This window comes from Amphibalanus amphitrite, unplaced genomic scaffold (genome assembly GCF_019059575.1).
Source record: "Amphibalanus amphitrite isolate SeventyFive unplaced genomic scaffold, NRLGWU_Aamphi_draft 001442F_arrow, whole genome shotgun sequence".
In the NCBI taxonomy this organism is placed as follows: domain Eukaryota; kingdom Metazoa; phylum Arthropoda; class Thecostraca; order Balanomorpha; family Balanidae; genus Amphibalanus; species Amphibalanus amphitrite.
Window position 1 is genome coordinate 1 of NW_024882935.1, and position 27,708 is coordinate 27,708.

Consider the following 27,708-nt stretch of genomic DNA (forward strand, 5'->3'; position numbering starts at 1 on the left):
GGCGCCCGTCCGGTGGTCTCTGAAGCAGGCGGTCCCAGGGCAGAGAGCTACCGGCCGCCATCACTCGGCTGAAAGACAGAGCAAGGGGTCAGATCGTCAGAAACAATATGGGTCAGCTCGAACACCGCATACTCGTCGCATCAGCGGGCATCGAACAAAAGAGTCTACTCAGGGGTAACACGGGTAGGTTAGATCCGCGGACAATGATACAAGGGTCAGCTCTAGAGATGTCAATCGGATACCAATTAACAAGTTCTTGGTATACCGATACCAAACCGATACCAACTTGGCATTTGGTATTTCAATCCTAATGTACTTGGTATTTGTTGGTATTATGAGCCCTCACTAATGTATAAGAAGGCTGAGAAATTTGTAAAAAGTCGGTATTTCCTCATGTTATGAAGTTGGTTCGGTATCGGTATTTCCTTACGGTTCATGTTGGGATTTCGTTTGGTATCGGTATTCAGATGTTCTGTAATTGACATCACTAGTCAGCTCAGTAGACACAGGACACAGTGGACACCGGACATACTGGCCAGCACACGGCCAAACTAACAATGTGCCATATCCTCCCGACATGCCTGCGTGCCCACACCCACCGGCGCCACCAGTCGCCACTGACATTCAGCCGCCTCTGGAGGCGTCCCTACTGATCAGAGCTCCGGCAGCCTCGGCGCCGTCCGGCAGACACTGGGCGTGCCCTCGGGGCAGGCGGCAGCATGCAACTGGAAGCCAGCCACGCCGGCCAGCACGCGCGCGATGTGGCGTCCGGCGTCGTAGAAGTGTGTTGTCGAGCTGGGAGGGCGTGGCGGCGGCGGCCGGCGCTCCGAGAGCAGAGCTCATCTCGGTGCGCCAGGTGGCGTCAGCGTCGGTGGCCGGCGCCGCCTCGAGCGCCTCCAGCCAGCGCAGCGAGGCTGCGTGGTAGCTGATTGGCAGCAGCTGTCGCAGAGAGGTCAGAACGGTCAGGGCTCCACGAATATAGAATCAACTGGGAGTCATGGGGCATACAGCAAAGGACGGTATGGCAAAGCGGTGCCAGTTCACGCTGCATGTTTATAAGAAAGAAAGTGTAGGTTAATAATATAAAGAGTGGCGTTGATACGTGAGTGGATATGAATTGGCCGGGTGGCAGGCGGTCGAGATGGCCCGGCGGCCTCGTTGCCGCTTACCTGAGTGACAGCCGCCTCCATCACGGCGTTGGCGGCCTGCTGGCATCCGATGTCGCCATGGCAGCGGGCGTCGGCCTGACCGGCCGAGCGGCCGCCGCGCGCCAGGTACAGGCTCACCACAGCCAGACGGGCCTTGGAGGAGGCCTCGTCGGAGCGGTATCCGTACAGCAGCTGCTGCACCACGGAGGGCTGCAGCGCCAGCAGAGAGACGCACTCGGACACGGCGCGCTCGAACCCTGCCGGCGCCGGACAGGAACACAATCAGATACTGCAGCACAGACACACAGACACAGTCAGACACTGCGGTACAGACACACAGACACTCAGATACTGCAGCACAGACACACAGACACAGTCAGACACTGCGGCACGGACACACAGACACAGTCATACACTGCAGTACAGACGCACAGACAGACACTTCGGCACACAGTACAGACAGACATACATGACACTGAGGCACGGAACACACAGCTAGACGCTTAGATACTGCGCAACAGACGTACAAACAGCCAATCCAGAATATACTGCGGCAAGGCCACGCTGACAAGAAGCTTAACATCACAGGCAAACACTGCAGCAAAACATCGATACAGTGTGTAGGTACACATTTATACAAGGGCACGGTGCATCTGCTACAAAATGGACACCTGCATTGAAACGAAAACTTGTTTTTTCCAGCTGTAGAGCCCTACAAACAAATACTTTACACTATCAATGCGCTTCTACTCAAACCCCGCGTTACGAAACCAATTGCAAGGAGGGAACACCAAACAAAGTCAAAGTCCACGTCCTGCAGGTACGGCAACAATATATGACAGCAATGCCAGATGGTACAAGACCCAATGCGATACACCCTGGCAAGCTTGAGAGCGGGCCGCAGTAGACGAACATTTATTGTTGAAATAGCGATAACCAAATAAGAACATCTACGGATCCATTTAAGAAACAACAGCAGGGAAGCTAACGAGACATGTGATAGTGATACAGTCCTAGCCGACACGGCATTCGCAGGTGTGAGCCACCCACTGAGTAGCCTCGAGGCAAGGCACCGTAAAGCGATGCTAGTGGGAAGAGGAGCACCGCTGAGCGCTCTCGGGGTCTCCACCTACGGGGAACGGTGCAGTGTGGAAGGGCGCCGGCTGGCCGGCGGCGGCCGTCCGCAGGTACTCGGCAGAGGTCATCAGGGACAGCGCCGAGCGCAGGCCCTGCGCGTTCGTGTCGGCGCACAGACGCATCCTGCGTGAGCGAGAGGGAGGGAGGGTCAGAGCATCAACAATAGGTACCGAAAAGTTACGATTTTTCACCATTTTCCTACTATAAGACTTTTTAAAGTTAGGTAGACGAAGTTTGTTATATTTGTTGAGCAAAAATCTACCCTGCTAAACAGTTGCTAGCACGAGACATTCACAACATTAAGGTCCATTCAGCAGCTACCTCGTTCTCGCCTAACACGGGCCTCCGGTGTCGGTTCATTACACCCACTGTCGGCGTCCACATAGCTGGAGCAGTCGGCGGCGGCGGCGCGGAACTCAGAGTTGGCCAGAAGCGGGCCGGGGCGGCCGGCAGACCGAGCAGCCCGAGGAACTGCTCCGAGAGCCGAGCCAGCTGCTCGGTGCTCAGCTCCTGGCGGAGAGGTCAGATGTCGGTCTCAGAGCCGGGACCACAGGAGGTCACTAGCCGAAAGAAAAGTCGGAGATTACAGGTCAATAATGGAATACAGACACTGGGAGATCACCTATTTAAAGCCGGAGATCACAGACAGAAAAGGGTCGGCGCTGGACGGTACAGAGAGCCAATCCAGCAGCCTGCCGGCCCAGCAGCGTGATAGATGGCGCATAACCGGGGGCAAGTCAGCGTGCAAGCAATACACTCAGGTTCGCGTCAACTACGGGTCATTAGGCGCCCCGATCGTTCTGAACATGTAGAGGAGTCGAGCCCGGCCGGTGTTTGTTGGTCGCTCTCACCTTTTCCCGCAGGAGGTCGGATACCACGTTAGCCACGTCGGGTAGGGCAGCGCCAGCTTCACCAGCTCGGCACAATCGTCACGAGCCGCGCACGCTGCCGACGGAGATAGAGAGACAGGTTAATCCGAGGGAAGACGGGTGAGCTCAGAAAAATGATACATTCCGAGGAGTCAGATGAACGAGATAGCTAATAGAACTTTGAGAAAGACGGGTTAACTCCGAGAAAGACGGGTGAACACCGCGAACTTCGCGAGAGACGGGTGATCTTTGAATAGCTATGTACATACATTCTTTAGCGACGGGTGAATAGCTATGTTGGTGTCTAAGCGTCATAGATGTGATGGCCTTCAAACGACACCTTTTAGTTGTGTACCACAATTTTATAAACAGCGGCATCGTTTTGGACATTACCCGACGGCATTACTAACACCACTCGGCAGGACTGGTGAGCGGGACGGCACGTACCGTACACGAGGTCGGTGACGGAGCCACCGGCCGGCGCCGGCAGGCTGCGGAGGTGCTCCAGCAGACCAGAGACCAGCGGCGCCGTGCGCGACCACAGGGTCTGCAGCTCCGAGCGGGCCTCACCCGAGCCGGTGGTGAACGGCGCCCACCACAGCTGGGAGGCCGACTCCATACCTACGGGAACGGCTATTGGGTCAGAGAACATAACCTCATCTGCATAACCTCACCGCAGCTGGGAGGCCGACTCCATACCTGTGGAACATGCAGCCCGGTTAGGGCACAGGCTACACAATCTCACCATAGAGGGAGGCCGACTCCATACCTAAGGGAACGGCGGACCGGGTCAGAGAGCTACTACCAACACAATTTCACCACAGCTGGGAGGCCAAGTTCATACCCGCATGAACAGTCAACATAGCTCAGAAAACAAAAGCAGGGGTCATACCTGCACTGGTTGGGGACCATGTGCCTGTGGGACAGGTCAGTCCAGGCAAGGATTCTTACCTACGGGAGCGAGTCAGCACTAGACATGATTTGACATCTGAGCCGCAAACGTGGTAAGCAAGAGCGACGGAAAGTTAAAAAGAAATATGCTGAAACAGGTTAACCTTAGTTCGGATGAAGTGGTCACAGAAAAGAGCTGTGGTTAGGTTTTCTCAATCTGATAGGATGCAATCACTTATGCCGTCAACGCAATCGTTGATTTGGGCTGACACTATCAAAACCGCATCCGTTGTGCAATGCATCAATGTCCTCATATGAGGTGAAGATAGCGAGCACTTCACTTGAGCTGAGTGGTTTGAAATACAGCCCGACGATCAGTAAATGGAACGCAACGCTCAAGCACTTGATACCACAGATCAAGTTTGCACCCAGATAGCAAGGTTATTTGTTCGTAAAATTTACTGCTTCAAGGACATCAAACGACTTTTTATCTGGATGAAAAAAGGGGCATTACCTCCCCGGCACAGGGAAGGCATTACACTCGAAGAGTATGTCTATCTCCGCAGAAAAGTGAAAACATGATTTACAGTAGAATGATGGCAATGTAGCTAGCTTCCTAAGTAAAAGACCAGGGTTCCAGAGCTATGTAGTTCCGCATTTTCCTACTTAAATACCCCAGACATACATTACAATGAGTGAAGTGCGACCTATCGAGTATGTACCGTGACACAAAGTCAAACATTCAACCACAAGCGTACGCTATCCTTCATGTGGCTAGGCGCTCAGTGTAGCGTACTTCACAGGCTCGAAGCCCATGTTCCAGAGTCAAGTGCATGTTTAAACCCGTATTCCTAGACCAGCTGTCTCGTTTATCCTGTGGGGCAGGTCAGTGACGCCTGCCCTGTAGACCAGAGCAGAACGTGTCCCCTGAGCCCGGCCAGGGGTCTAGTCTTCCGTCTCCAGGTCAGGTATTATCTCCCCTCAGCCGGGCCAGGTACTCTTGTCTGCCTCTGTTCTTTCTCCTTCTCCCCTGTCTTCCAGGTCAGGTCGTTTTGTCTCCCCTGTCTCCCAGATCAGGTGCTATTGTCTCCCCGAACCTCAGGTCAGGTAATCTGGTCTCCTCTGTCTCCCCAGATCAGGTGGTTTTGTCTTCCCTCAGCCCGGTAAGGTGCTCCTGTGCCCCTTCCTTCCAGGTCAGATGGTTTGTTTCCCTGCCTCCCAGGTCAGGTTATTTTGTCTCCCCTCCTTCTCAGGTCAGGCGGTCCTGTGTCCCATATCTTCCAGGTCAGGTAGTGTTTGTCTCCCCTGTGTCACATGTCAGGTGGTTTGTCTCCCCCTGTCTCTCCAGGTCAGGTGGTTTGTCTCCTTGCCTCCCAAGTCAGGTGTTCCTGCGCCCCTATCTCCTCGGTCAGGCGGTCCCACCGTGTCCCTGTCTGCCGGTACCGGTATCTGCCCACTCAGAGGCGTCCCGATAATGTATCAGTGGAACACAAGAGGCGGCCGTCCCGTCCCGGCCCGGCGCGCGGTACAAGTGCGTCACTGCTGTCACGGGACCCCCACTAAAGATACCCCCCCCCCCCCAGGAGGACGGGGAGGGAAACTTCACCGATTAGATATCATATAATGCCAAAGGGAAATACTGAGGATGAGCTAAAAGTTGATCAGATAAGGTGACTTGGACATAAAACCATATCTTAACAACGCCAAGGACTAAAACCACCGATTGCCGAAAACGAAACCCAGGCGTACCACTAAGCGCAAAGCATAGATTCGCTTTAAAGGGCAGAACATTGGCTCGTTATTACAACAGCCAGAGCTTCTGCCCGCGTGCACGTGAGTTTGAATCGACTGAGGGATTGAGGTCGATTAGTTCAGTAACACGGCACAGTGGTAACACAAACACTCCGAGTCGGAGGATCTACTCACCGAGAGCAGTGGCCATGGCGCCCTGGGCCGTCAGGTACTCCCGCAGGGCGTCGTAGACCTTCTGTTGGCGCAGCTCACCGTCCACACTCAGCATACCGTCCAGCTCCACCTTGCCCAGGTTCATCTGACGGCCGGGTACACAGAGCCGTCTCAACAATTGGAAGATCGCAACCGGCCAAAACAGCGGTCAAATACAATTCACTGGCTGCCGGCCGGGTCATGTAGCCGACTCAGTACTCGGTACTCGGTACACTGACACAGGCCACAGTGGTCACACGGAACAATGGCCAACGGTCGGGTCACACAACCGAATCAGCACTAGCGACACCGCTACTGGTCGACACAGGGCTAGACAAAGGTAAAATGCAACGTACCGATGGCTAGTTAATCGAGGGGACGGTGGGCCAAGTAAGGTCACCTGATCTAAACAAGAAAGCCAGCAACAACATCCGCGGCGCTATCACACTGCATCCGTCACCCTCTACACCAAACCACTAATCACAGCGACCGGCGATTCGTGCAAAACCAACCAAGAATGAGAGCGCGCTTCTTCTAGCATGTGCCGCGATGTGAATTGGCTGCAGCAAGGCGACTGAGTAGCCCACGACAAAATGCAATATGTTTTGACAGGTGAAGACTTGTTGCAAATGTGCAGTAGACCGAAGGCCGTTCGGTTACCGTATCAAGCACACATGTGCGTACGTGTGTGCGTGTCTGCGTGCATTCCCTCACCGTGGCGGCGTTACGCTGCAGCTGCAGTCGCCTCTGGACCGTCTCCCAGTTGTGGGGCTGCTCCTTCAGTCGGGTCAGCAACGCCGCCGACAGCGTGGCCAGACGCAGCTCGGCCTCTCCCGGCTGTGACCGGGCGGAGTAGGGGTCACAGGGGGTCAGAGGACTGTCACCGAGTCAACTGGGAGGGGTTTAACGCCCGAAGGACTGGAGGTGATGGACTGAATGATGAATGACACCAAATGCAGGGTTCAGAGATATAAGAAATACCGATAGCCCAAAACGGGCACCACGGTTTCATCTGGACGTTCGTTCCATTTTGTTTATTCCTTACTAACTACGACAATGTCATCATGATAAGTAGTAACAATACGCAATGATTATGTTTTAGCAATATAAATACACGCTTGCTGTTAGAGCAGAGCACGTCTAGCCTTGTAAAACTGTAAATCATGCGGCACTGCCTGTGAGAGCGGTGTTCTTTCACTGGCCGGGACAGGCCGCCCGGATTCTCACCTGTGCGCCGTGCTGCCTCTGCCAGCGTTCCCGACCGGCCTCGGCCACCAGCTGGTCATACTCGTGCTGCACAGAGTCGCTCCAGGCAGGCACGGCAGCGCCCAGCGCCACAGCGGCCAGGGACGCCAGCAGGCAGCAGGCGAGCGCCGCGGCGCGCATGCTGAGACCACGGGCGGGTCGAACGGACAGAACAGACGACGGTCACGGGCAGACCGGACCAACAGACGACCGCCGGTCCCGACGCGCTAATGACGGCTGGGTCGGCCGCCGCCGGCGCACCGCGGGCCGACAGATAGGGCGGGCAGGGGCGGCTACGGCGGCCGGGGGCGGGGGATCGCGACGGCGCACGGCGGATAAACCGACGGCAGAGGTGCCGCCGGCGGTGCTCATACGAAACCTGATCCACTGAGAGCGTTCGGTCAATGCGCTTCGTATGACACTCGTGCCTACGTTTATGACAGGCCTGTCACCTTTCTTCAAAATTTCTCCAGTTGAATGTCCAGTGCGTGTGAAATCCTCCTTGATCGTGCTCATTTTCCCGGCCGATTTACTTCAATAAATGGTTATTAAGACCTTGTCTGACCCGAGCACAAACAACATTCCGTGTTTCTGACGTTCCAGCCTCCTAAATATGAACTTTTCGGCACATCCAGCAGATCAAACGTCATTTCCAGCTTCGTCTGTCATAGGAGCTCCAATTCAAAACTTATCAATGTTGTAGTTTGTGCTATTTGAATGACCAAATGTACGCAGTAATTCCCTCGCGCATCCCTCCCATCATTTGTCGTCTGGCGGCGCCGCTGGCGGGCACGGACCCTGACCGCGATGGACCCTCTCTGCGCCACACGCCGCCGATTAGATTGTCCATCCGTGTCACGAGCTCAGCCGACAGGTCAAAGCTGCGCCGTCACGGTCTCGACTTCGAGTCGCCGATAGCCTTGGCCGGGCCGGCCCGTTTGGGATACCTCGGACACCTTGTTCGAAGCGGAGGGAGCGGGAGGTCTGGGTGGGACAGGTCATGTCTGTCTGACAGACCTGCCGCTGTTACGTTTTTTTGTGAAGGTTTCCGACATTCTGTCAGAAACCAGGATCATTATCACTAAATTGACAAAAACAGTTGATGTTACATTCCGTGCATTCCGGGTCATGTGTGCGATATACGTCTGTCACGCATTTCGTAACACCAGAGTCGCACTCCATGCCACGGGACATACGGCCTTATCTGAGGTGGTAGGTATTGTCCGCTGAGTTATCTCCTCCCATCGCCCACCGTGGTCCCACCGCCAGGGACGGTCTCTATCGGCGGACTTTTTGTCAGATCTATTGACGTGATAAGCGCAGCGGACTGCTGATAGTGGTGGGACCGACACTACCAAACACGCATCGGAGGGGCCACCCGATCCGGCAGACCACAGAGTAATGATGGAAGTACTCCACGTTGGTCAAGAAGACCAGAGCAGCTAGCCTAGAGAACAACGCTACAGTGTGTATAGTAATGTGTCAGACATTTTCTGGACCAGACGAAACACGAACTGAAATTAGAGTTTACCGGAGCGTCGACCACAAAGCCATTTGCCAAAACAAGACTTGATACGAGCACGTTTGTTTATTAAAATACGTGGTAAAATAACTGACACAAAATCGCGTCGCGCATACACACAAAGTCGCATACACTTCAACGCTACAGGGCTGACTGGCCGGCCCGTTAGGGCTGAGAACCGATGACGAGTTACGTTCGCTGCGGCCGCGCCGTCAGCTGACGTGGCACAAAGTGACGCGTGATGGGCTCCGGTGACGGTGGCGGTGATGTGAGTGATGTGGGTGAGAGGCTGATATGTCGCTAACCACCGGTATTCCCTTCACAGCCAGCTGGCCCCGCTGCCGAGCCAGCGGAGCCACACACACACGCACACACAGGCAGTCAGAGGCAGCACGCGAGTCCGGGCTGCTGCCGGGACTCGACACTGGGCTAGAGTATTCTGGTCTGGGCTAGTCTTCACTTGGGCGGAGGCGGACACGATCCGACGGTGGGTGTCACTACTGGTTAGCCAGCAGAGGCTGACCACGACACTCTGCCGGGGGCTCACCGAACTGACGGACTCCATTGAACCCAGTTCACGTAGAGCGCACGGCGCTGTACGAGCCGCACCACGGGAGCAGAGCACTGAGTGGCGGGCAGCTCAGAGGACAGGCCGGCTGGGCCGGCGGCACTCAGTTCAGACGGGCGGGGCGGGGCACTACTGGTGCAGCGACTGGTGCAGCGGGTCCTGGCCGTTGGCGGCCGCGCAGCCGAGCGCCGTCTCGTCCGACCGAACTGGGAGCGCACAGACAGACAGATAATCAGACACAGACAGACAGACCGACACAGTCAGTCAGACGCTAACAAACACACACAGAGTCCGACAAACAGGCACACACAGTCCTATACAGTCGCAGCCAGTGGAAGCTGTTCAATTAGAACAGTTCAACAGAGTCTAGTAACACGGCCCAATCCAACACTGTCCCACAATGTCTTTCCTGTGTCCGGTAGGTTGGCTTTCCAACAGTTCAAAGTGCCAGTCCGGTAACAGGATCCCAATCAGTCCAGTAATTATCCCTTTTACTACCATTTTCAGTTCAGTAGCAAGTTCAAGCATACATGTATTGCCAGGAACTGAGCTATCTTATCATTTCAAAAGGTCAATTCAATAACACACCGCTGGCGGGCCCGGTCTGAACTCATCCCTGAACTCCACATTGCACAGTGAAAAACAACCTCAGCGAGGACTGCATCCACAATGTGTGTTTACCGGCTCTACTGGTGGCAATACCAATTATCCACAGTAATCCTAATTCATACAAGTAACTACCTGAGCTTGGGTGACCTGCTACGAACTGCCTCTTACACCCTGCTGCGAAAACATATTCGATACGCTTTTTGCCAAAAGCCACGACGCATCGCTGTTCTCACTTTTTGAAGGAGAAAAAAAAAAACGCAAAAAAAAAACAGGAGTTCATAACCACCAAGACAGATAACGAGCTAGTTTGTTTTTGACAGCTCATTTGATAGAAATCATGGTATGCGAAAAACGGATTGTTGATGTGCGGCGCCACGTCGAATCTACACATGCACCGGGCTAGCCACATCCTATTCCGAGTGCACGGGTTGCCAGTTAAGATTGCTTTCTAACGCATTTTCCACTGAGAGGCGCATACGACCCTCCGTCAAGTCGGCTCTCTTAGGACCGGTAGATAGTCGAGTCTTGCCGGAGGAGGGGGTGGGGGAGGGGCGCCAAGGCCTCCCGCACCGTACTTTGCTAGATAAGATGGTTCTGACGCAAGACCGTATCGCTGATGCTGAACTCAAAAGAACAATATAGCTTACCTATAAATCGGCTTTGTTTCAATCGAAGAAGAACGTGAGCTGTATCAATTATCAATGTAGATAAAAAGATGGCAAAAGCTATTGAAATTGCAAAAAACCCTGGTGAATTCGGACGCCTACTTGAAAGAACGGTACAAGTCTGATTATGTGGAGATTGTGAATCAGCTAGCTCAATTTCAGGGCACCTTAATTCTGAGTTCTGACAGTATCAGCCCTGGGTTGCAACACCAGCAACTAGCTTATTGGCTATTGCATAACTTAGAAACATATCATACTTTAGTCAAATCGAGCTACAGTCGAGAGGTGGATCACCCGATGGATTCCCACCTCAAACCCCTTACCATTGTAGGGTAGAAGACAATCTCAGGAATTTAGAGCAAACGGAAAATGACGGTGTTGCACCGCAGCAGTTTCCGACTGTGCGCATTATCGGGACAGGTTGTAGGAACAAGTATGTCACCCATGCTAGGATCAAGTTACTATGAAGGTGTAAATAAACATAGTAAGGTACAGCTGAGTTGCATCAGCGAAGATTTTTAACGTTCCGCGTTTCATTAAAAAGGCTGCGTGCTTTGCATTCGTTTGTATTTTGATAAGCCTTAAATGATTAGAGATCGTCTATATTATTACAAATTATGTAGGCTAACACGTCTAAATATTATTCAGGATCCAATAACAAGGATGCAGTTTTATATACGCATCCAGAAAAGTAAAGAACCATTAACAAAAAAAAAAAAAAACACACACACACACACAAAAACGAATACCTTCCGCCCCTCAAATAACCTATGCTTTATGTCAAAATGAATTCAGTTGGCGGAAACTTAATCAATCACTAAATTTGTATACAAAATACAAATGCTACAAATAACAACACATAAAAAACGCAAACAACAGTAGCCAAAATATGAAGGAAATAACATCAAACCAAGAATCGCGGTCAAATTCGAGTTCGAATATTCCGACTTTGCAATCTTACCTTGTTATACAAGTCTTGCAACCAATGAAACGCGAGCGTCATGCTAAAGAACCAAACTAATTGAGAACTGAAGGATAAAACACCACTTGGTACACGCTTCAAAAAGTGTTTGCAACGACGGTCGCAACTCGCAATAAGAAATAACTACTGGTAATTCACATCTATATTACTATTTGAGGAGGGTGCGTCTGTCCGTTACCGAGGTCCCGACTTGGTCGTGCTTTGCGTGGACTACAGGCCAGACCGTTGCACCTAGCCCGGTGAAATTTGCACAACTTATAGATCAAGGATGCGCGACGTGCCTTTGAGGGGTCTCAGCTCGATGGGATTGGTAGGGAGCGCGTGGCACGTGCTAAAAAAGTGCAAATTCGCGTCATAGACTTTACATGTATAAATCGGCTTGCAAAATCGGGCGAAAATGGCTAAATTTGCCCGACACGGGTCCGATCCCCGTGCAATATCTCGGTAACCGTGGGCCGGATCGGCACGGGGAAAACAGCATTGTGTAGATAATTGAACAGGCTATCGAATGATATGCGGTGCAGGGGATGGCAAGTGCCACGTGCACCCGTGAGGGTACTTTGGTTGAAAAATTGCGGTTTTTGACGGATTTTGGAGTTGATTTTATTTTTAGGTGACCATTAAACGGAGCGAGTTGGAACAGCGCCTGTTGGCAAGAGAAATGTACCGCCTCTCATGGGAAAATTGTGAAAAGCTGATTGATCCAAATCAAGGTGGTACAAATCACGGGAGAAAATGGTGTTTGTCTATTTTGTGCCACTTTATTAATCACACAGGTTTTGCTCAATGATCTGATATATCTGGCAATTAAAAATGGCACCGTTGGAAAGAGCATTCAATTCTGTCCAAGGTTCAGTCTTTATTTTTGCATGATGAGCAACAATACTCTTAAAAATGTAAATGTTCCAAACCATTACATTGTCATTTTTAGCGAAATTCATCGATGGCCCTCAAAAGACTTCACGCCAGTTTTCGAATCATTCTTAAGTGTAACGCATGATAATACGACACGGGCACCTCGATGCGATGTATCTTTTTTGTTTTATTACAAAATGCTTGGCCGTCAAAAAGCAATCGAACGAAATGGATACCAACCAAATCGACACAGAACAAACCAATGCCCGCGGGTCACAAATAACCCTTCTTCGCGTTGCGGAGCACGCGGGTAACCCTATCTTATTTCTATTGTTCCATCCCGTCCATTTACCTCACCACCGTCCCATCCAGTTCTTCGCCGTGACCCTGTACTGGCCTCACTTTCATTCCATGGCTCATCCCATCCCCGTTCCAATTCCGACTCTCATTATCTTTCCTCCACCTCGCATCTCACCTCTGTCCAGTCCCTCTGCCTTCCCCTGTCCCGTCCCAATACCTGCCTCATTTCCGTCCCGGCTCCTCCCGTCACACCCATCCCCGTCCCTTCCTCCTCTCTGTCATGCCCCGCACCTCACTCTTTCTCGTCTCCTGTATCACCCGTTCCTCCCCTCTCTCACCTCTATTCCGCGTAGCCGCCTCTCGCCTCTCCCGGCTGGAGCGGCCGTGTTTGGCCAGCGGCGTGCTGTGTGTCAGCGATGAGAAGGAGAGTGCCCCGCTGCTGCGCTGGTCGCCGTCCAGGCCGGCCGTCGACAGGTACCGGGGCGGACTGACCTCCAGAGGAGCTGTGACGACCGGGCGGACACACAGGTATCAGCGGATGGAAACACAGGACACAGATCAGCATCGCCACAAACTACCAGATGGCTTCAACTCCCGACAACCAGACAGAAAGAGTTTTCAAGAACGAGCCTATATTGGATAGTTGTGTTCACACTTGGACTAATGTCCATCGTGCTAGTAATTCAGGAGAGTAACTAAGGTACAAAACACATACGATCAGAAAGTTCAGACCAGCCATCAACCGGACAACCCCACCAAGCCACGTCACTTCTCTGCATCGCCAGAACGCACAAACACCGCGAACCACATGTCAGAATCGAACTCACAGCAGGTGACCACCTCCTCGAACTTGTAGTCGGCCAAGTCGATGGGCTGCACAGTCCACGGGTGGCGGGACGCCTCCTCCAGCCGCAGCCGAGTGTCGGGACTCTTGTCCAGCAGGCCGGTGAGCAGGTGCGCCAGGTCTGGAAACCGACCGAGCGCGCCGTCAGTGGTTAGTTAGGACGCGGGGAGTAGTAGTTTATTAAAGAGCCATCCACAAGACAAGTGGCTATTATGGCCTTCACGTCAATAAAATCGGATCATAACATGCAGGGTAAAATACACACTCACGATGTTACACAACCTAAAATATACATATAGCTCAGGATAAAAAACATCACCTGCACGGCATCATGATTAAAAACGCGTTCATCACGTGTCTCGTCTCGAGAGTAGGTGGGCCTTCAGGGCTCGCCTGAACCGCGGACCTCGCTGGTTCCGCACCGACATGGGCAGATCGTTCATGAGGTGGGGAGAGCGGTATACAAACCGTCGCCGGCCCGCCTCCGAACGGATGGGTGGCACGTGCAGGAGATCGTCCTGTCTGGTGTGCCGGACATGGCCATGATGGTCCCGGTTGAGGCAGACCTGACGGGCGATGCATTCGGGCTGGCTAGAGGAGAGGACTTTGTCAAGGAGGCAGAGGGATTGGTATTGGAAGAGTTGAGACGAGTCGAGCCACCCCAGCCTGTCTCGCACAGCTGACACGCGGTCAAACTTTCGTTTTCCCGCGATCACGCGAGCCGCAAAGTTGAGCAGCTTCTGGATGGTTGCGAGGTTGCCAGCGCTGCCGCTGCCGTAAACAGAGAGGCAATAGCGGATGTGCGAGACGGCCAGGGCGGTGACTATCTCGGGAAGGGTGTCAGGAGGAAGGAAGTGGCGGAGGTGGGATAGTGTTGCGAGGATGCCGCAGCATCTACGCGAGACAGCCCTCACATGCGCGTCCCATGAAAGGTGCTGGTCGAAGACCACACCAAGATTTTTGACCTCAGTGCTGGGCGTCAGGCACGTGTCCTGGTATCTGATTTTAATCGTCGGGAGGTTGCGCAAATTTTGTCTAGAACCAAAAGTGATGAGCTCGAATTTGTTTACGTTAACCTTTAAGCCGTTCGCAAGGAAGTAGTTGCCAAGAGAGGAAAGGGTGCTTTCCATGCGCGATGCAAGCGCTGGAAGAGCAGATTTAGGGCCGGAAACCAAGACCTGGGTGTCATCGGCGTACTGGATAACCAGTCCATCGGAGACGTACAAGCTCAGGTCGTTGGCAAACGCACAGAAGAGGACAGGGCCGAGGCTAGAACCTTGAAAAACGCCCTGGTTGATGGGTAGAGGAGATGAGATTTTGACGCGGCCATCAGAGGAAGTGAGGCTTACACTCTGCGAATGACCGGAGAGATAATTTTGAAACCAGGATGTGTCGACGCCCAGCAGCTGGAGTTTTTCGAGCAATTTAGCATGACTGATAACATCGAAACACTTGCTAAGGTCAATGAGACAAAGAATGGAGAGAAGGCCAGAATCTGTAGCAGACAGGATGCTGTCGGTGACGCACGTGAGGGCGGTCTCGGTAGAGTGCTGCGGACGGAAGCCATGTTGGGTTGGGGAGAGGAGATGGTTGGAGGAAAGGTAGTAGTAGAGTTGGCGCTGAACTGCCCGCTCCACTATTTTGGCAAGGACTGGGATGATAGAAATAGGACGGTAGTTGGAAGGATCGGCAGGATCACCGGACTTGTGGATGGGATGGACGAGGGAATGCTTCCAGGATTCCGGGAAGATATTGGAGATGAGGGAGAGGTTGACGATATGGAGGAGGACGTGACTGATGGCGTTGAAGGATAGCTTGATGGTCCGAATGCAAAGTCCGTCAGATCCGCGGGACGGGGAGTTGCTCATGGAGCTGATGATGGCATGTAGGGTGCTGAGCGTGATCGGATGTAGCCGGAAGGCGCAGGCTCCCACCCTGGGCAGTCGCGGGGGAAGTGAGGGGGGCGGACCCTGCGCGGCGAGCTCGGCGGCAACGCGTGGGCCGACATGGACAAAAAATTCGTTCATCTGTTCGGCGGAGATGGTAGGTGGTATCGTGCACGCTGTCTTTTTACTGCCCAAGATGTCAGCCGCGCAGCGCCAGACAGACCCACGTCCCTGCTGAGACACGCGGTGTCCGATATGGCGCCGCTTGTCCGCTCTGAAGGCAGCGCGGGCCAAACGGTTCGCCTCCCGGTATCTATCAGACCCGCGACCCCACAGGCGCAGCGCTCGGGCGCGGTCAGCCAGAAGCTGACGCGTGTCGTCCGAGATGGGGGGAGCGGAGGGGTTGCGCAGCTTCACAGTTCGGACAGGGGCGTGACGCTGAACAATGGGGGCGAAAAGACGAATAAAATGAGACCATGCATCAGAAATGTTTGAGGCTGCAAAGACGCAGGACCAGTCGACAGCTAGTAAATCCGCATCAAAAGACTGCATGTTGAAGCGTTTAAAAGAACGACATTGCACGACGCGTGGCTTGAGACGAAAACGAGGGACACTGATCAGTACACGAGTAAAAAGGTGAGGGCTAAAATGGCAAAAAACGAGTTCCCCTTCGAGCTACGATCTCTCGGTTAGTGGGAGGGGATGGGATCGGATCGGACCGCGTCCGTCAGTGGATAGCTTGTCTACAGGGCATGGGATACGAAAATTAATTGTAAGAGGGCCGACTGCATAACGCTAACCCAGTTTTACAATCATGAATACTGTCAATGTCGTCCTGCTGCCCTGCTGCCGATGGATGCTAAGTGCTTGACTAATCAGAAACGATCAGGGAGGAAGGCCGAAATATATGTCCTCAGTCTCAACTCTCACGTACTCTCTAGTTTTGTTTACGCTCTTCAGTAATCAAGGCAGAGACATTAATTTCGGTGACCCGCCCACGCCATGGCCCACGATAAATACTGATATTCGCCCTCCCTCTATGCCGCCTTGATAAAAACTGTAATTTCCCACAGCTAAGGTTAATATGCATTTCAGTTGTGATCATCACGAGATGTTCAATTTATAACATAAAATGTTGATAAATAGATCGATCAACTAACGCGAGATCTTTACATAAGCACCGACCGCGTCTTATTTAAGACTCTGGGAGGAAGCGCGCGGTAGTGGCTTGGTAAGGTGTCCGCCGGCGGCAGAGGTGCGGTCCGACCCGACTCGCGGCTGTGAGTCAGCTGATAACCGCCGCACTTGAGAGCGGCATCACGGGACACGGTGTGGCAGCGATTGCTGCCAGACCGGTCACGCGCTCGGAGGGAGCGCGAACGGGGCCGGTCCCATGGGCGCATCCAAGCGGAGGAATTTACCCGATTTACCCTCCCGCAGCGTGGAAATTAATGCTATTCTCATGACATAGAAAGAATACTACCGAACTTTTATATTAAAAAAGTTTACTCTGAAGCAAAGCTTCACATAATGAAGGGAAATCCAAGAAACCTTTTCTTTAAATTGGTGATTATTCTGTGAGTCTACACTATCCCCCACAACCCTTTCTGGACCCGCCGGGGCCGGTCTCGGTACTCACTGGGGGTAATCTGAGCGGGCAGCCGGAGCGGCTCAGATATGGTATCCTCCACGTCATGGAAGGGGTTCTCTCTGCACAGCAGGGTGAACAGGGTGACGCCCAGCGACCACATCTCCAGCGTGTAGCCGTCGTACCTGAAACGAGCGGCACAAAACACCAGGTGTAATAGAACTGCATAACAAGAGCCGACATAACGCGTTATACCCTGAAAGATAAAACGGTTACGGTTGGCCCGCTAACACAGATCCTAACCACGCACCGGACAAACTAGGGATATCATCGCATCAGTCGCGTTGTCCGGACTCGTACAAGTCGCTCCCACGATTCGTAAGTCTGACTTCTGAGGTTACCGATTCTGGAGCTGAATTATCGAACGGCTTCCCCAGAGGTCAGATTGTGTTTTTGAGAGCTTTGTGTTTATTGACACAAAAACCTGTTTGTGTTTGCATTCTGAAAATTACATGTTGATAAGCCAGATGTGAGCAACAGAAACATCGAAGGTCATCTGGGGCCAATATGGGGCTACTCTAAAAGCAGCACCACGTGCCGCGAACAGAGTGACTGGTTCAGTGCGATGACAAGTAGTTACAATGTAACCTAAGCAACTATGGTAATGAATATTAGTATCTAGACAAACCACTTATTGGGTAATCAAGGTATGCATGATGACATGTTCGGTGCATTTTGTATAGCTAGGTATTACATAAGTGATGTACCCAATGGGACATTTCCACATCATCGACACGCCGAAGCAAAATAACTACCGCATTTAAACGCAAATACGCCAAGTCATTGCACATTTTACGTAAGGTCGCTAGAAACATGACTGTTACATAATAGCTAGCGGTCACAAAACGCACAACTTCTCAGTAATTTCCCTGTCTTTTCGCATTACGGCCATCAACATTCGGATTAGTTAGGAGTCGGACGATTCCACCCCATGATTCGTCACGGGGCCCTGGACTGTTTAACGTCCGCGTCCCTCTCAGCCGTGGCGCCCACCACCTCATGCCTCGGGCCGGTCCCACGGCCGCCGCTCTGGGTGGCCTCTCGACAGAGCAGCTATCTGTGCGCCCAGTGACGGTCCAGATAGCGTGTGACGCAGGCGCCGGCCCCGTGACCCGGCCTGGCCGGCACTGATCAGAGAGCGGCCCCGTCTCCGCGCGGCGTGGTACTCAACATAGTGCATGCAGGACTCTACGAATGCCACTCAGGGAGAAGGGTGTACGCTGTGGTGTGAGCTACCCCGGATCTCTCGGGATCCCTAATATACTAATATCTCCAATGAAAATTGAAAGGTTATATAATACGACTATTTTTGAATTTCTTATCATCTGTTTATTGGGTAATGTTGTCATGCGCAGTAAAACAAAGGGAAGCTTCGAATATGTCTGCATACCCTTTATCGTAGCTCCTCAGTGAGAAGTCCTCACCCAACGCAAAAGGTACACAGCCGTTGACAAGCCCTATCGCAGTGATATGAGCTGTAGGTAAATACACATCAAAAACGGATTTTGTATGGAGCATCGGCCAACATCCGCCTGCAATGCGCAATAATAAACTTCATGTACCATAGCTATGGGATACGTCATTCACTGCCTTCTAGAATCCGCTAGGATTAGTGGATGATAGCTTTGCAAATTGACTGCCCTACTTGCGATCCTTGATACGAGACAATCTTATCAAGCAGTTGTTTGACAGCTGGAGCGCCCTTTAAAACACAAACTATCAAGCAGTAAAAGGATCAAATAGTAAGAAGTAAGAAGAAAGTTATCTAACTTCCTAGGAAATGAAAGATATGCAGGAAAACGAAAAGCATCAAACTTTGTCGTCAGATGTTTCCACTTTCGGGGAATAGGCGGTGAATCGATAGAACTATGCCGCACCACTCGACAATGCATATTATAATACCTATACGTTTAACAGCATTCTGTTATGAAACGTTGGAAACGAAATGTTTAATGAGGGCGGGACAGGGAGGTTCGCACGCGACCCGGGAGCACTCGGGGCGCGCAGTGGGCGGGACAGGGAATATTTCAGTCAGTGACAGTGGCACAGTCAGTGGCCCCAAACGCACCTCTAACAAACGGTCATGGGCGGAACGGGGTTGGAGCGGGGAGGGCAGCGTGACTCGCCTGTGCCCCAGGAGCACTTCTGGACAGTCACAAGCAGGACAGGGTGGGGGCGGGGCAGCATGCCTCACTTATGACCAAGGGTCACCTTTGGTGGACAGCGAGGAACCCAGAGCTGGTGAGGGTGGGAGCTGGGCAGCGGAGTGGCTCACCTGTGCCCCAGGAGCACCTCTGGTCTCAGGGGGACAGTGGGTGTCGGGCAGGGCCGGGACAGCGGGGCTCACCTGAGCCCCAGGAGCACCTCCGGCGCGCAGTGGACGGGACGGTGTAAGAGCGGGGCGGAGCTGGGTAGCGCGTCTCACCTGTGCCCGAGGAGCACCTCCGGCGCGCAGTACTCCACTGTGCCGCAGAAGGTGGCCAGCAGCTGTCCGCGGGTCACGAACGTCGCCGAGCCGAAGTCGATCAGCTTCACGTGAAACGACGAGTCGATGATGACGTTCTCGTCTTTGATGTCGCGGTGCAGAATCTCCAGCGTGTGCAGGTGGCTGAGCGCCGAGCAGATCTGCAACAGCACACGGTATTTGGTTACCATCGCTAAAAAGCGACAGTACGACAAAACGGATTTCCAAGGCGCATAGACTCCAGATCAAATATATTCATGGGTACAGCAGATCGTCATGGGTAGAGCCAGTTATTGTTCATCGGTGCCGACTTCTATAGATCAATTTTGGTATCAGAAGAAAAAAAAACAGCATTATTGAATATAAATATTGATGTTGTTTCTTTCTCCCATTAGTTTCTCCTCATTCCGCGGCTCTTCTCCCGATTTCTACGCACCTGTCTGAATATGTGGCTGGCCAGCGGCTCGTCCATGGCCGGGTCCCGGTCGATGAACTCAAATAGGTCCATACAGCCGTGCCGTTCCATCACCATCTGAACGTACTGGGCGTTATCATAGACGTCCAGCACGCGGATCTACGGACAAAAGGAACACTCCATCACTATCTGAACGTACTGGGCGTTATCATAGACGTCCAGCACGCGGATCTACGGACACATGGCGGTGGCAGTCAGCATCGCGCCCAGAACTGGTGGCCAGCGAGAGTGGACGTGTAGGACTGGGACTCAGTGGCATTGTGGGGACAAGTCATAACACTCACTGGTCGTGGTCCATCCACTATGTTGCTGACTGCGGGGGGGGGGATATTTCATGCTGCTGTGTTGGTGACGAGTGACGACCTAGCCCCACTTACTATTTTTGGGTGGTTCAAAATGGGACCCATAACTGGGGGTCATATAGGCAGTGACACACTCACTATGCCGAGGTGGTGTAGGACCGTGACCCACTGACTCACTATGTTGGGATGGTTCAGCATGGAGAGCAGCGACACCTCGAGCGGCACGCGTCTGGCCAGCGACGGGTCGTCCACCCAGTGGTCGGCGTGCACCTTGTCCTTGCGGATAAACTTTGTCACCACCTGCGGCCAGATCGGCGTCAGTACACGGTCAGCCGGGCGCGGGGGTACACGTCGTATAGTCAGCGACACTTACACGACGGCTGGGCAGAATGGACAGTGGGATACTGTCACTACACGCGGACGGCAGTTAATTACTGATGACTTTTAAGGGCATAATATACAAGACTGATTAACACGAAACAGCACTGATCGAAGTGTCTGCATAAAACAACGGAGCGTGTAATCAGACCAATTGCACAGCTCTGCAATTTCATTATGCTCGCTTGACACTCGTGCACCTCTTTTCCAGCGCGGAAAAACGACATGTCAGTTTGAGCCCCGGTCAGCATCAGCACCCTGCACCACCTTCAGCCCCGTCAGACGGCACGCACCAGCAGGCGGTCTCCGTTCCGGTAGCCGAGCTTGACGAAGCCGAAGGCGCCCATGCCGATCTGCCGGAGAGTGGTGTAGTAGCGGCTGTACTCGCCCCGGCAGTGTTCCGTGTCATCGGAATCGGCCGCCGCCGGGCCGGTGGGGGCCGCCGCCGCCTGCTGCTGGATCACCTGATGGACACGGCGCGGGCGGACAAGGGTCACAAATTAAAGTTTACAGAGGACAGAGTTTAATACACGGCTGGTACACGAATTATACAAAACAATAAAAAAAAATATACAGAGGAGATGTAAGATGAGGAAATGTAATACTTGTAATGCAAAAAAAAAGAAACAGGTAATACAGCACATAACGAAGTGTGAACAAAGAAGAGCCACACCACACTGCAGAGATCAGACCATACACCGCGCTAGATCCCCGCCACTAGTCCAGCAATCAGTTCCCGCACCTGTCCGAGGCTATAGTGCGCCACGCCGGCCGACAGGTCGCCAGCAGAGAGCAGCGAGTCGCGCGGCTCGGCGCGGTCCTGGCCGATCCATAAACAGTATACGATGGAGTCGTCGTCCAGACCGATTGTGCAGAGGTCGTACGTTATATCTGCGGCAGAAAGAATAGAGAGGTGATGTAAAGCGATGATCAGAAGAGGTGGGTAGAGGCAATGCAATGGGATGCATAATATGAAAGGTGAGAGATCATAAGACCACCCAATAAGCTGGGGGCTGTCTAGCAAGTCCTACGTTAAAATGTACATAAGTCCTGCGCCAAGCATTTGTTTATGAGCACTCACCAGTCTAATTGCTTTCACAGGGCACTCACTGAACTCGCTGTACACGGCCCTAAGACCTGCGCCACGACTCACTGAACTCGCTGCCGTCGCGGTGGCGCGCCACGCCGTAGTAGGTGTTGTCGGTGAGCGGCGGCCGGCGGCGGCGGCCCGCCGGCGGCCGACGGCCCGGCGTCGACGTGGCCGGGGGCCCGCCGCCGGCACCGGGCGACGGCGGCTCGGACGGGCGCGTCTCGTCGCCCTGCGTCGGCTGGCGGCCGGCCGGCGGCGACGGCGGCCGCTCGCGCAGGCTCAGACGGGCCATGGCGGCCGCCGGCGTCGGCAGCGGGTCCTCGTAGATGGGCGGCAGCGAGAGCGAGTCCTCGTCCGAGTCCAGCATCTCCATGTCCTCCTCGAACGTGGGGATCAGGTCGCGCACGTCCTGTTGGAGGAGTGGGCAGACCGTCAGAGAGACGTTGCAGACGAAGTGGGGTGCCAGAGGGACGTATGTCGATCTTCCCGGTGGGGCGCAACTGGGCGTATTCAACACGAATAATGACATCAGTCAGTTTACCGGTACCAGCATAGCAGGGAAAGAACCAGCATATCATCCAAATTCTATTCCACCACGTCAAAACGCACAGCCTACCCGATCTATGAGCGCTCCCTTCTCGTATCCGAACGTGAGCGAGATGAAGTTGTGGTTGTAGTTTCTGATCTTCAGGTCCTCGTCCATCACCACCAGGCCCATGAGGCTGGTGTACGCCTGAAAGGGAGGGCGGCTGAAGTCAGCCATCGGTCGCAAACCAAAGCTACTGGACGATGGTGGACGATGTCCAGAGCTGCCACTGGAACGATACGATTCGGGACACACAATGTGTGCTGACTGCTGAGTTACGAGTATATATTGGACATCCCAGACCAATCAAACAACCATATGCAATTGATTGCACCGTGAACGACGTTGATGCTTTACAATGACCAATTTTCGCAGTAGTTTTAGGACCGTGTTTATGTCATTGTTAGCAAGTTTCCTGTGTGTACAACTCACGTGTACGCGCAGGCAGATGGTGGGCACGGGTGTGGCGGCCGAGGCCGGGACGCCCGTTAGTCGCACACTGACGGGGAAGCTGGAGCCGTCCGACCGCTTGGCCGTCACCTCCTGTACGCTGAGCTCCTGGCGGCCGGCGAGGGAGAGCACAGTCAGGCGGGGGCGCCGGCAGGGTGTTAGCGAGACAAAGAAAACACAGGGAGGATACACAAAGACACGGGGACACACATGCAGAGCCGAACGGGGATACGATTACGTTCAAACACAGGGGCCGGGATGCGTAAAGACAAAGTGGGGACACAAAGACACTCACAGTGCTACAACGTTTCGATAGACCGTGCGGACCACTAACTTTTCCCGTCACCGTAAAGAGCAGCAGCCGCGAACGGGAGCTCGGCTGGGAATTGGACTGTTGGACGAACTACCGGCAGCACGAGCCACTGGTGCTCACTACAGCGCAGACACCCTGTCAAGTGAGCTCGGGCAGGGGAGCCCCTACCGTGCTTGTAGACAGAGCTCGCTAGTTCCCGGCATCAAGCATCGATTGACCTACTGAGACGCGGCCTATAAACTACAACGGGTACCGGCCACGCGCTCACCCAGTTACCAGGCTATAGAGCCAGTCAGTCAGGTATACAGGAGTACCACAATACCTGGAAACGTGCATCCAATAACGTCGAACGGTGCATATGTACACCTGACACCAATACAGACCAGACAGCGCCGCCATGAGACAAAAAGAAGCCGAGACAGTGGTAATTTAACACAACACTACAAGCGCGCCAACACACATCGTGACATGCTGAAATCAGCCACAAGGCAATCAACGAATCTCGGGGGCTGTTTTCTCTGTCCAGTCACACAAACGACCGGTCAGGACTTTGGAGATGGTAATGCTTGTGGCTAAGAGCACAACAATTCAGTTATATGACACAATAGACTCATCTGTATACCAGACTGGTATACAGAGGTCTACGATTAGGCCTGTAGTTCTACGCCCTCGTGTAATTTGTTAATCGAGGGTTAGGGGTGTGACGATGGGGAGTACATTATGCGCCCATACCCCACAAATCTCTGGAGTTACGTATGGTCATTGGTCAGCAGCCATGTGCGGCTCGGTCAGGGGCACCGCCGTCCTTACCGATGGGATGGAGTCGAGGTCTGTCGGCAGCCGCAGCGCCGGCAGAAAGTTGGCCACCTTCAGACCCAGGAAATCATCGGCGTCCTGGCTGAACAGGTCCGTTACGCTACCGGACACCTCCTTCAGACGGCCAAACTGGTCACACGTCATCTGAAACACAGATGAAATGGCCATAAGTCATCTGAAACACGGCAAAATAAATTGATCACACGCCATCTGAAACACAACCCAACTGAACTGGTCATACGCCATCGGAAATACGGACGAAATAGTTACAGGTCATCTGAACCACGGACGGCCCATCGGTTATATGTCATCTGAAACACGACACAACTGGTCACTCGTCATCTAATACACGACATAACTGGCCACACGTCTTCTGAAACACGGCCAAACTGGTTACATGCCATCTGAAACAGGGCCAAACTGGTTGGTGGTTACACCTAATCTGAAGCCCGGACAATCCTTTGTTTTAACGCCTTTCAGTTAGCGTTGTTTCTCACGCTGTACCTCTGCCGGGTGGGAAGCACCGACCTCTTCGAAAATTCGAAAGCTTAACTTTTGCATTTCTGGAGAACTGGCTAGAATATCGTCGGAAATTTCAATCGTAACCACTAACCAGTCGACATCATGATATGAGAACTTGACCAGATCGAAGGTGTCCAAAGTCACGCTGGTTTCTGACGGGATAAAAGCTTCAATGAGAATTGTATTTCTCTTGGAGGATATAAACGTCCGCTATGCGCATTCGGTAAATCGGGCACGGTCTTCTTTCACAAATGGCGACTTTTGCGGTGGCCGCCGTTCTTTGGCCCGATGGTCGAAGTGCAGTAGACGCCGACGGTGATTCTATAACTGTGGAAAATGTACTGCAAAAACGGCAATTGTGGACGCAGTAATAACTGACGGACTGTGGACGCGGTGGAAGCGGTAGGTATGGCTGCGTTACTGGCTATGGACGGACAGGGACCGTGGCTGCGATACTGACTGTATAGAGTATAGACACAGAATCTGGACAGAACAAAGACTGTCGCTGAGTGAGGTACCGACTGCGGACTCGGTGCTGACTGTCACTCGGTGTCGGTCGACGATCTCCACCGTCACGTCCCCACAGACGCCGGCACCGCCCAGCGTCTGGCGCGCTCGGCCCCGCAGCACGCGGAGCCGCAGCTCGTGGCTCCAGCTGCGGCTCCGGCAGGCCACCATCGCGACAACACGCACGCACGCACACGCAGGGCCGCTCCGCTCGTACACCGGCCCGCTGGCGCCGCGGCGATCACTGAGCCCGACCGGCGCCGGACCGACGGACCCGAGCGCGCTGTTTACGCCCCTTTCGCCGAAGGGTCGCGGGAGGGCACCGTAGAGAGGGGAGAGGAGGGGAGGGGTGGGCTCCCCACCCACAGTGATGCAAATGGGGTTCACGAGTGGCCATAAATACGAAAAAGGCCCAAAATTCAAGTTCACTTAATCGAATAAATCGTAATATGGTCAGTCAGGCAAATGTTTGGGGTGTCTGAAAAGTATGATTTTAATGTTTTTGTCAAAACCGGCCTCGTGTAGGATTGTCAGAAGTCGAGACATTTTCGATGTCGTAAAATGACTGTCAGGTACTTGAAATTCAAGTGCCGCTAGCGTGCGTTCATGTCATACAAACTGCAAAAATTATACATGAAAATGATCCCCGAAACCTGCTGCTTCTAATGCCACGTCATAAAAAGCCGTATCTATTTTGGTTTGGCGGTGAGCTAACTATTTGTAATCATGTTGCAACCGCAGTTTTTTACCAAAAATATTTGCTTTCAATTCACCTACAGCACTTCACACAGTGTGTGCCCGTTAGTGCACCATATCATAGCATTCCCTAATCATTTCTGAGTCGCATCGTGAAAGAATTAAGGCGCTAGCACAGGGCTGACCGGCGCTACAGAAGTTTTCGTCCGGCACGGTCGGGTGCCGCGGCGCAGCGGGCGACCCGGGCGGCCGCGCCGCCGCGCCGCCCGGACGCCGCGCGGCGGCACTCACCCGCCCACTGCGCGCCCACTGCGGCACCCGACCGCCCGGACAAAAACCTCTGTAGCGCCGGTCAGCCCTGTGATAGCGCCTTAATTCTTTCACGATGCGACTCAGAAATGATTAGGGAAGGCTATGGTATGGTGGACTAACGGGCACGCACTGTGTTAAGTGCTGTAGGTGAAACGAAAGCATTTTTTTTCTTGGTAAAAAACTGCGATTGCAACACGATGATAAATAGTCAGATTACCGCCAAAGCGAATGAGATACGGCTTTTTGTGACCCGGCATTAGAAGCAGAAGGCTTTGGGGATCATTCTCATGCATAATTTTTTCAATTTGTACGAAATGAACGCAAACCAGCGGCGTTTGAACTTGCGAGTGTCTGACCGTCCTTTTACGACCTAGAAAGTGTCACGACTTCTGACGATGATACACGAGGCCGCTTTTGACAAAAACATGAAAACCATGTGATTTCAGATGCCCCAAACATTTGTCTACTCGGCCATATCGCAATTAACTCGATTTGGTAAACTTGACTTTTGGGTATTTATGGCCACTCGTGAGCCCCATTTGCATCACTGTGCCACCGTGCGGCCAGGCAGCGAGGGGAGGGCCTCCCCTCCCCCTCCAATGGCCCTACCCTGCCAGGTCTGCCCCCTCAGTCAGCCGCGGGCCGAAGATGCCGGCATCCCGCATCACCGAATCAGTCATCACAAAGGTGGCTTGATTCATATTTCTGCTCGAGTCGCTTCCATAGCGTTCTTGGTAAAAAGTCATTGAATTATATCCCGGATCCATAATATCTCATCTGTGCACAACGCTGGGAGTCGGCGAGCATTTTTGTCCACCCGATTCTGAAGGATAATTTTAACGGCACTTACGACATTCCGACCATTTCTATTTTGTCTCGCACAATGCACAAGCCTTCTAGATCGGCTTCCAAAACGTCGTCAGTCACGGCGTCACAGTTAATCAGTCGATGCCTTGTTAACACCGAAGCAAACTTGAAATTGGATCACCAACGGTTGTCATTCATTTGCCATTTTCCATCCCGACTGCATCCACAAATCGATCTAAGCTTGGATAGGGCGGTTTCTTGAAGCCGGGAAGTAAGAATGGGTCGCTCCCAGGGCTGCGGAGTCGATGGATTTTCGGCGACTCCGACTCCGACTCCGGCTTTCAAAAACCAGCTCCGACTCTGACTCCGACTCCGGGCAGAATTGTCGACTCCGACCGACTCCAACTCCCGACTCCGACTCCGCAGACCTAGCAGGGCTGCGGAGTCGACAGATTTTCGGTGACTCCGACTCCGACTCCGGCTCGGGTTTCTAAAATCGACTCCGACTCCGACTCCGGTCACAACTGTCGACTCCGACCGACTCCGACTCCGACTCCGACTCCGACTCCGCAGCCCTGGTCGCTCCCCTGTGGACAAGCGTAGTGGAGGGGTAGGGGAGGGGGAGGATAGCAATGTCTCAGTTGTTCGGCCGTCGGTATCGGGGCGAGCGACTCGAACCTATGCTCGGCCGATTCCGGTTGGCAGACTTCTGAGAGATAGTCTATCGAATACAGGTGTCCTCAGTGGGTAAGGGTCGCCATTACGCAAAGCCGACCTCGATAACAGGGGTCCAAGGTTCCGTACCATACGCGCTGCACCCTGTCACCCCGTAACCATCCCTGTGACACTTTGCGTCACAAACCGCTACGCAACTGGG

General features: G+C 53.2%; 3 protein-coding genes across 3 annotated transcripts in view; all 3 read right to left on the minus strand.

Moving 5' to 3' along the window:
• Positions 1-60: 60 nt before the first annotated feature.
• Positions 61-2,407, minus strand: LOC122373091. The gene is made up of 5 exons (XM_043350849.1): positions 2,282-2,407; positions 1,487-1,499; positions 1,170-1,405; positions 651-939; positions 61-68 (listed from the first exon to the last, which is right to left on the minus strand). The coding sequence occupies exons 1-5, from the start codon at positions 2,405-2,407 to the stop codon at positions 61-63; spliced, it is 672 nt and encodes a 223-aa protein (XP_043206784.1).
• A 297-nt stretch (positions 2,408-2,704) lies between these two features.
• Positions 2,705-7,465, minus strand: LOC122373096. Its single transcript, XM_043350856.1, has 6 exons — positions 7,217-7,465; positions 6,704-6,826; positions 5,972-6,095; positions 3,602-3,775; positions 3,137-3,230; positions 2,705-2,795 (listed from the first exon to the last, which is right to left on the minus strand). Exons 1-6 carry the CDS (start codon positions 7,373-7,375, stop codon positions 2,789-2,791), a joined length of 681 nt encoding a protein of 226 aa, XP_043206791.1. The 5' UTR covers positions 7,376-7,465; the 3' UTR covers positions 2,705-2,788.
• A 1,338-nt stretch (positions 7,466-8,803) lies between these two features.
• LOC122373097 (PAS domain-containing serine/threonine-protein kinase-like) overlaps positions 8,804-27,708 on the minus strand; it is a 28,805-nt gene continuing 9,900 nt past the window's right edge. The window contains exons 8-20 of the mRNA XM_043350858.1: positions 23,982-24,131; positions 22,841-22,966; positions 22,439-22,555; positions 21,886-22,231; positions 21,475-21,623; positions 21,026-21,196; positions 20,532-20,654; positions 20,014-20,151; positions 19,539-19,738; positions 17,105-17,238; positions 13,563-13,700; positions 13,074-13,238; positions 8,804-9,530 (exon numbers count right to left, since the gene is read on the minus strand). Of these exons, the coding sequence (XP_043206793.1) occupies positions 9,454-9,530; positions 13,074-13,238; positions 13,563-13,700; positions 17,105-17,238; positions 19,539-19,738; positions 20,014-20,151; positions 20,532-20,654; positions 21,026-21,196; positions 21,475-21,623; positions 21,886-22,231; positions 22,439-22,555; positions 22,841-22,966; positions 23,982-24,131 (2,034 nt within the window). The 3' untranslated portion in view covers positions 8,804-9,453. The remainder of the gene's footprint in view (positions 9,531-13,073; positions 13,239-13,562; positions 13,701-17,104; positions 17,239-19,538; positions 19,739-20,013; positions 20,152-20,531; positions 20,655-21,025; positions 21,197-21,474; positions 21,624-21,885; positions 22,232-22,438; positions 22,556-22,840; positions 22,967-23,981; positions 24,132-27,708) is intronic.

What these genes read in the sequence shown, in the direction of transcription:
- LOC122373091 (XM_043350849.1), bottom strand. Translation starts at nt 2,407, where the DNA reads ATGCGTCTGTGCGCCGACACGAACGCGCAGGGCCTGCGCTCGGCGCTG. An exon ending in TGGAGGCGGCTGTCACTCAG is followed by an intron (nt 940 to 1,169) that starts GTAAGCGGCAAC and finishes TCTCTGCGACAG; the next exon opens with CTGCTGCCAATCAGCTACCA.
- LOC122373096 (XM_043350856.1), bottom strand. Translation starts at nt 7,375, where the DNA reads ATGCGCGCCGCGGCGCTCGCCTGCTGCCTGCTGGCGTCCCTGGCCGCT. An exon ending in CGCCATGGCCACTGCTCTCG is followed by an intron (nt 3,776 to 5,971) that starts GTGAGTAGATCC and finishes CCGTTCCCGTAG; the next exon opens with GTATGGAGTCGGCCTCCCAG. An exon ending in CGTCACCGACCTCGTGTACG is followed by an intron (nt 3,231 to 3,601) that starts GTACGTGCCGTC and finishes CTCCGTCGGCAG; the next exon opens with CGTGCGCGGCTCGTGACGAT.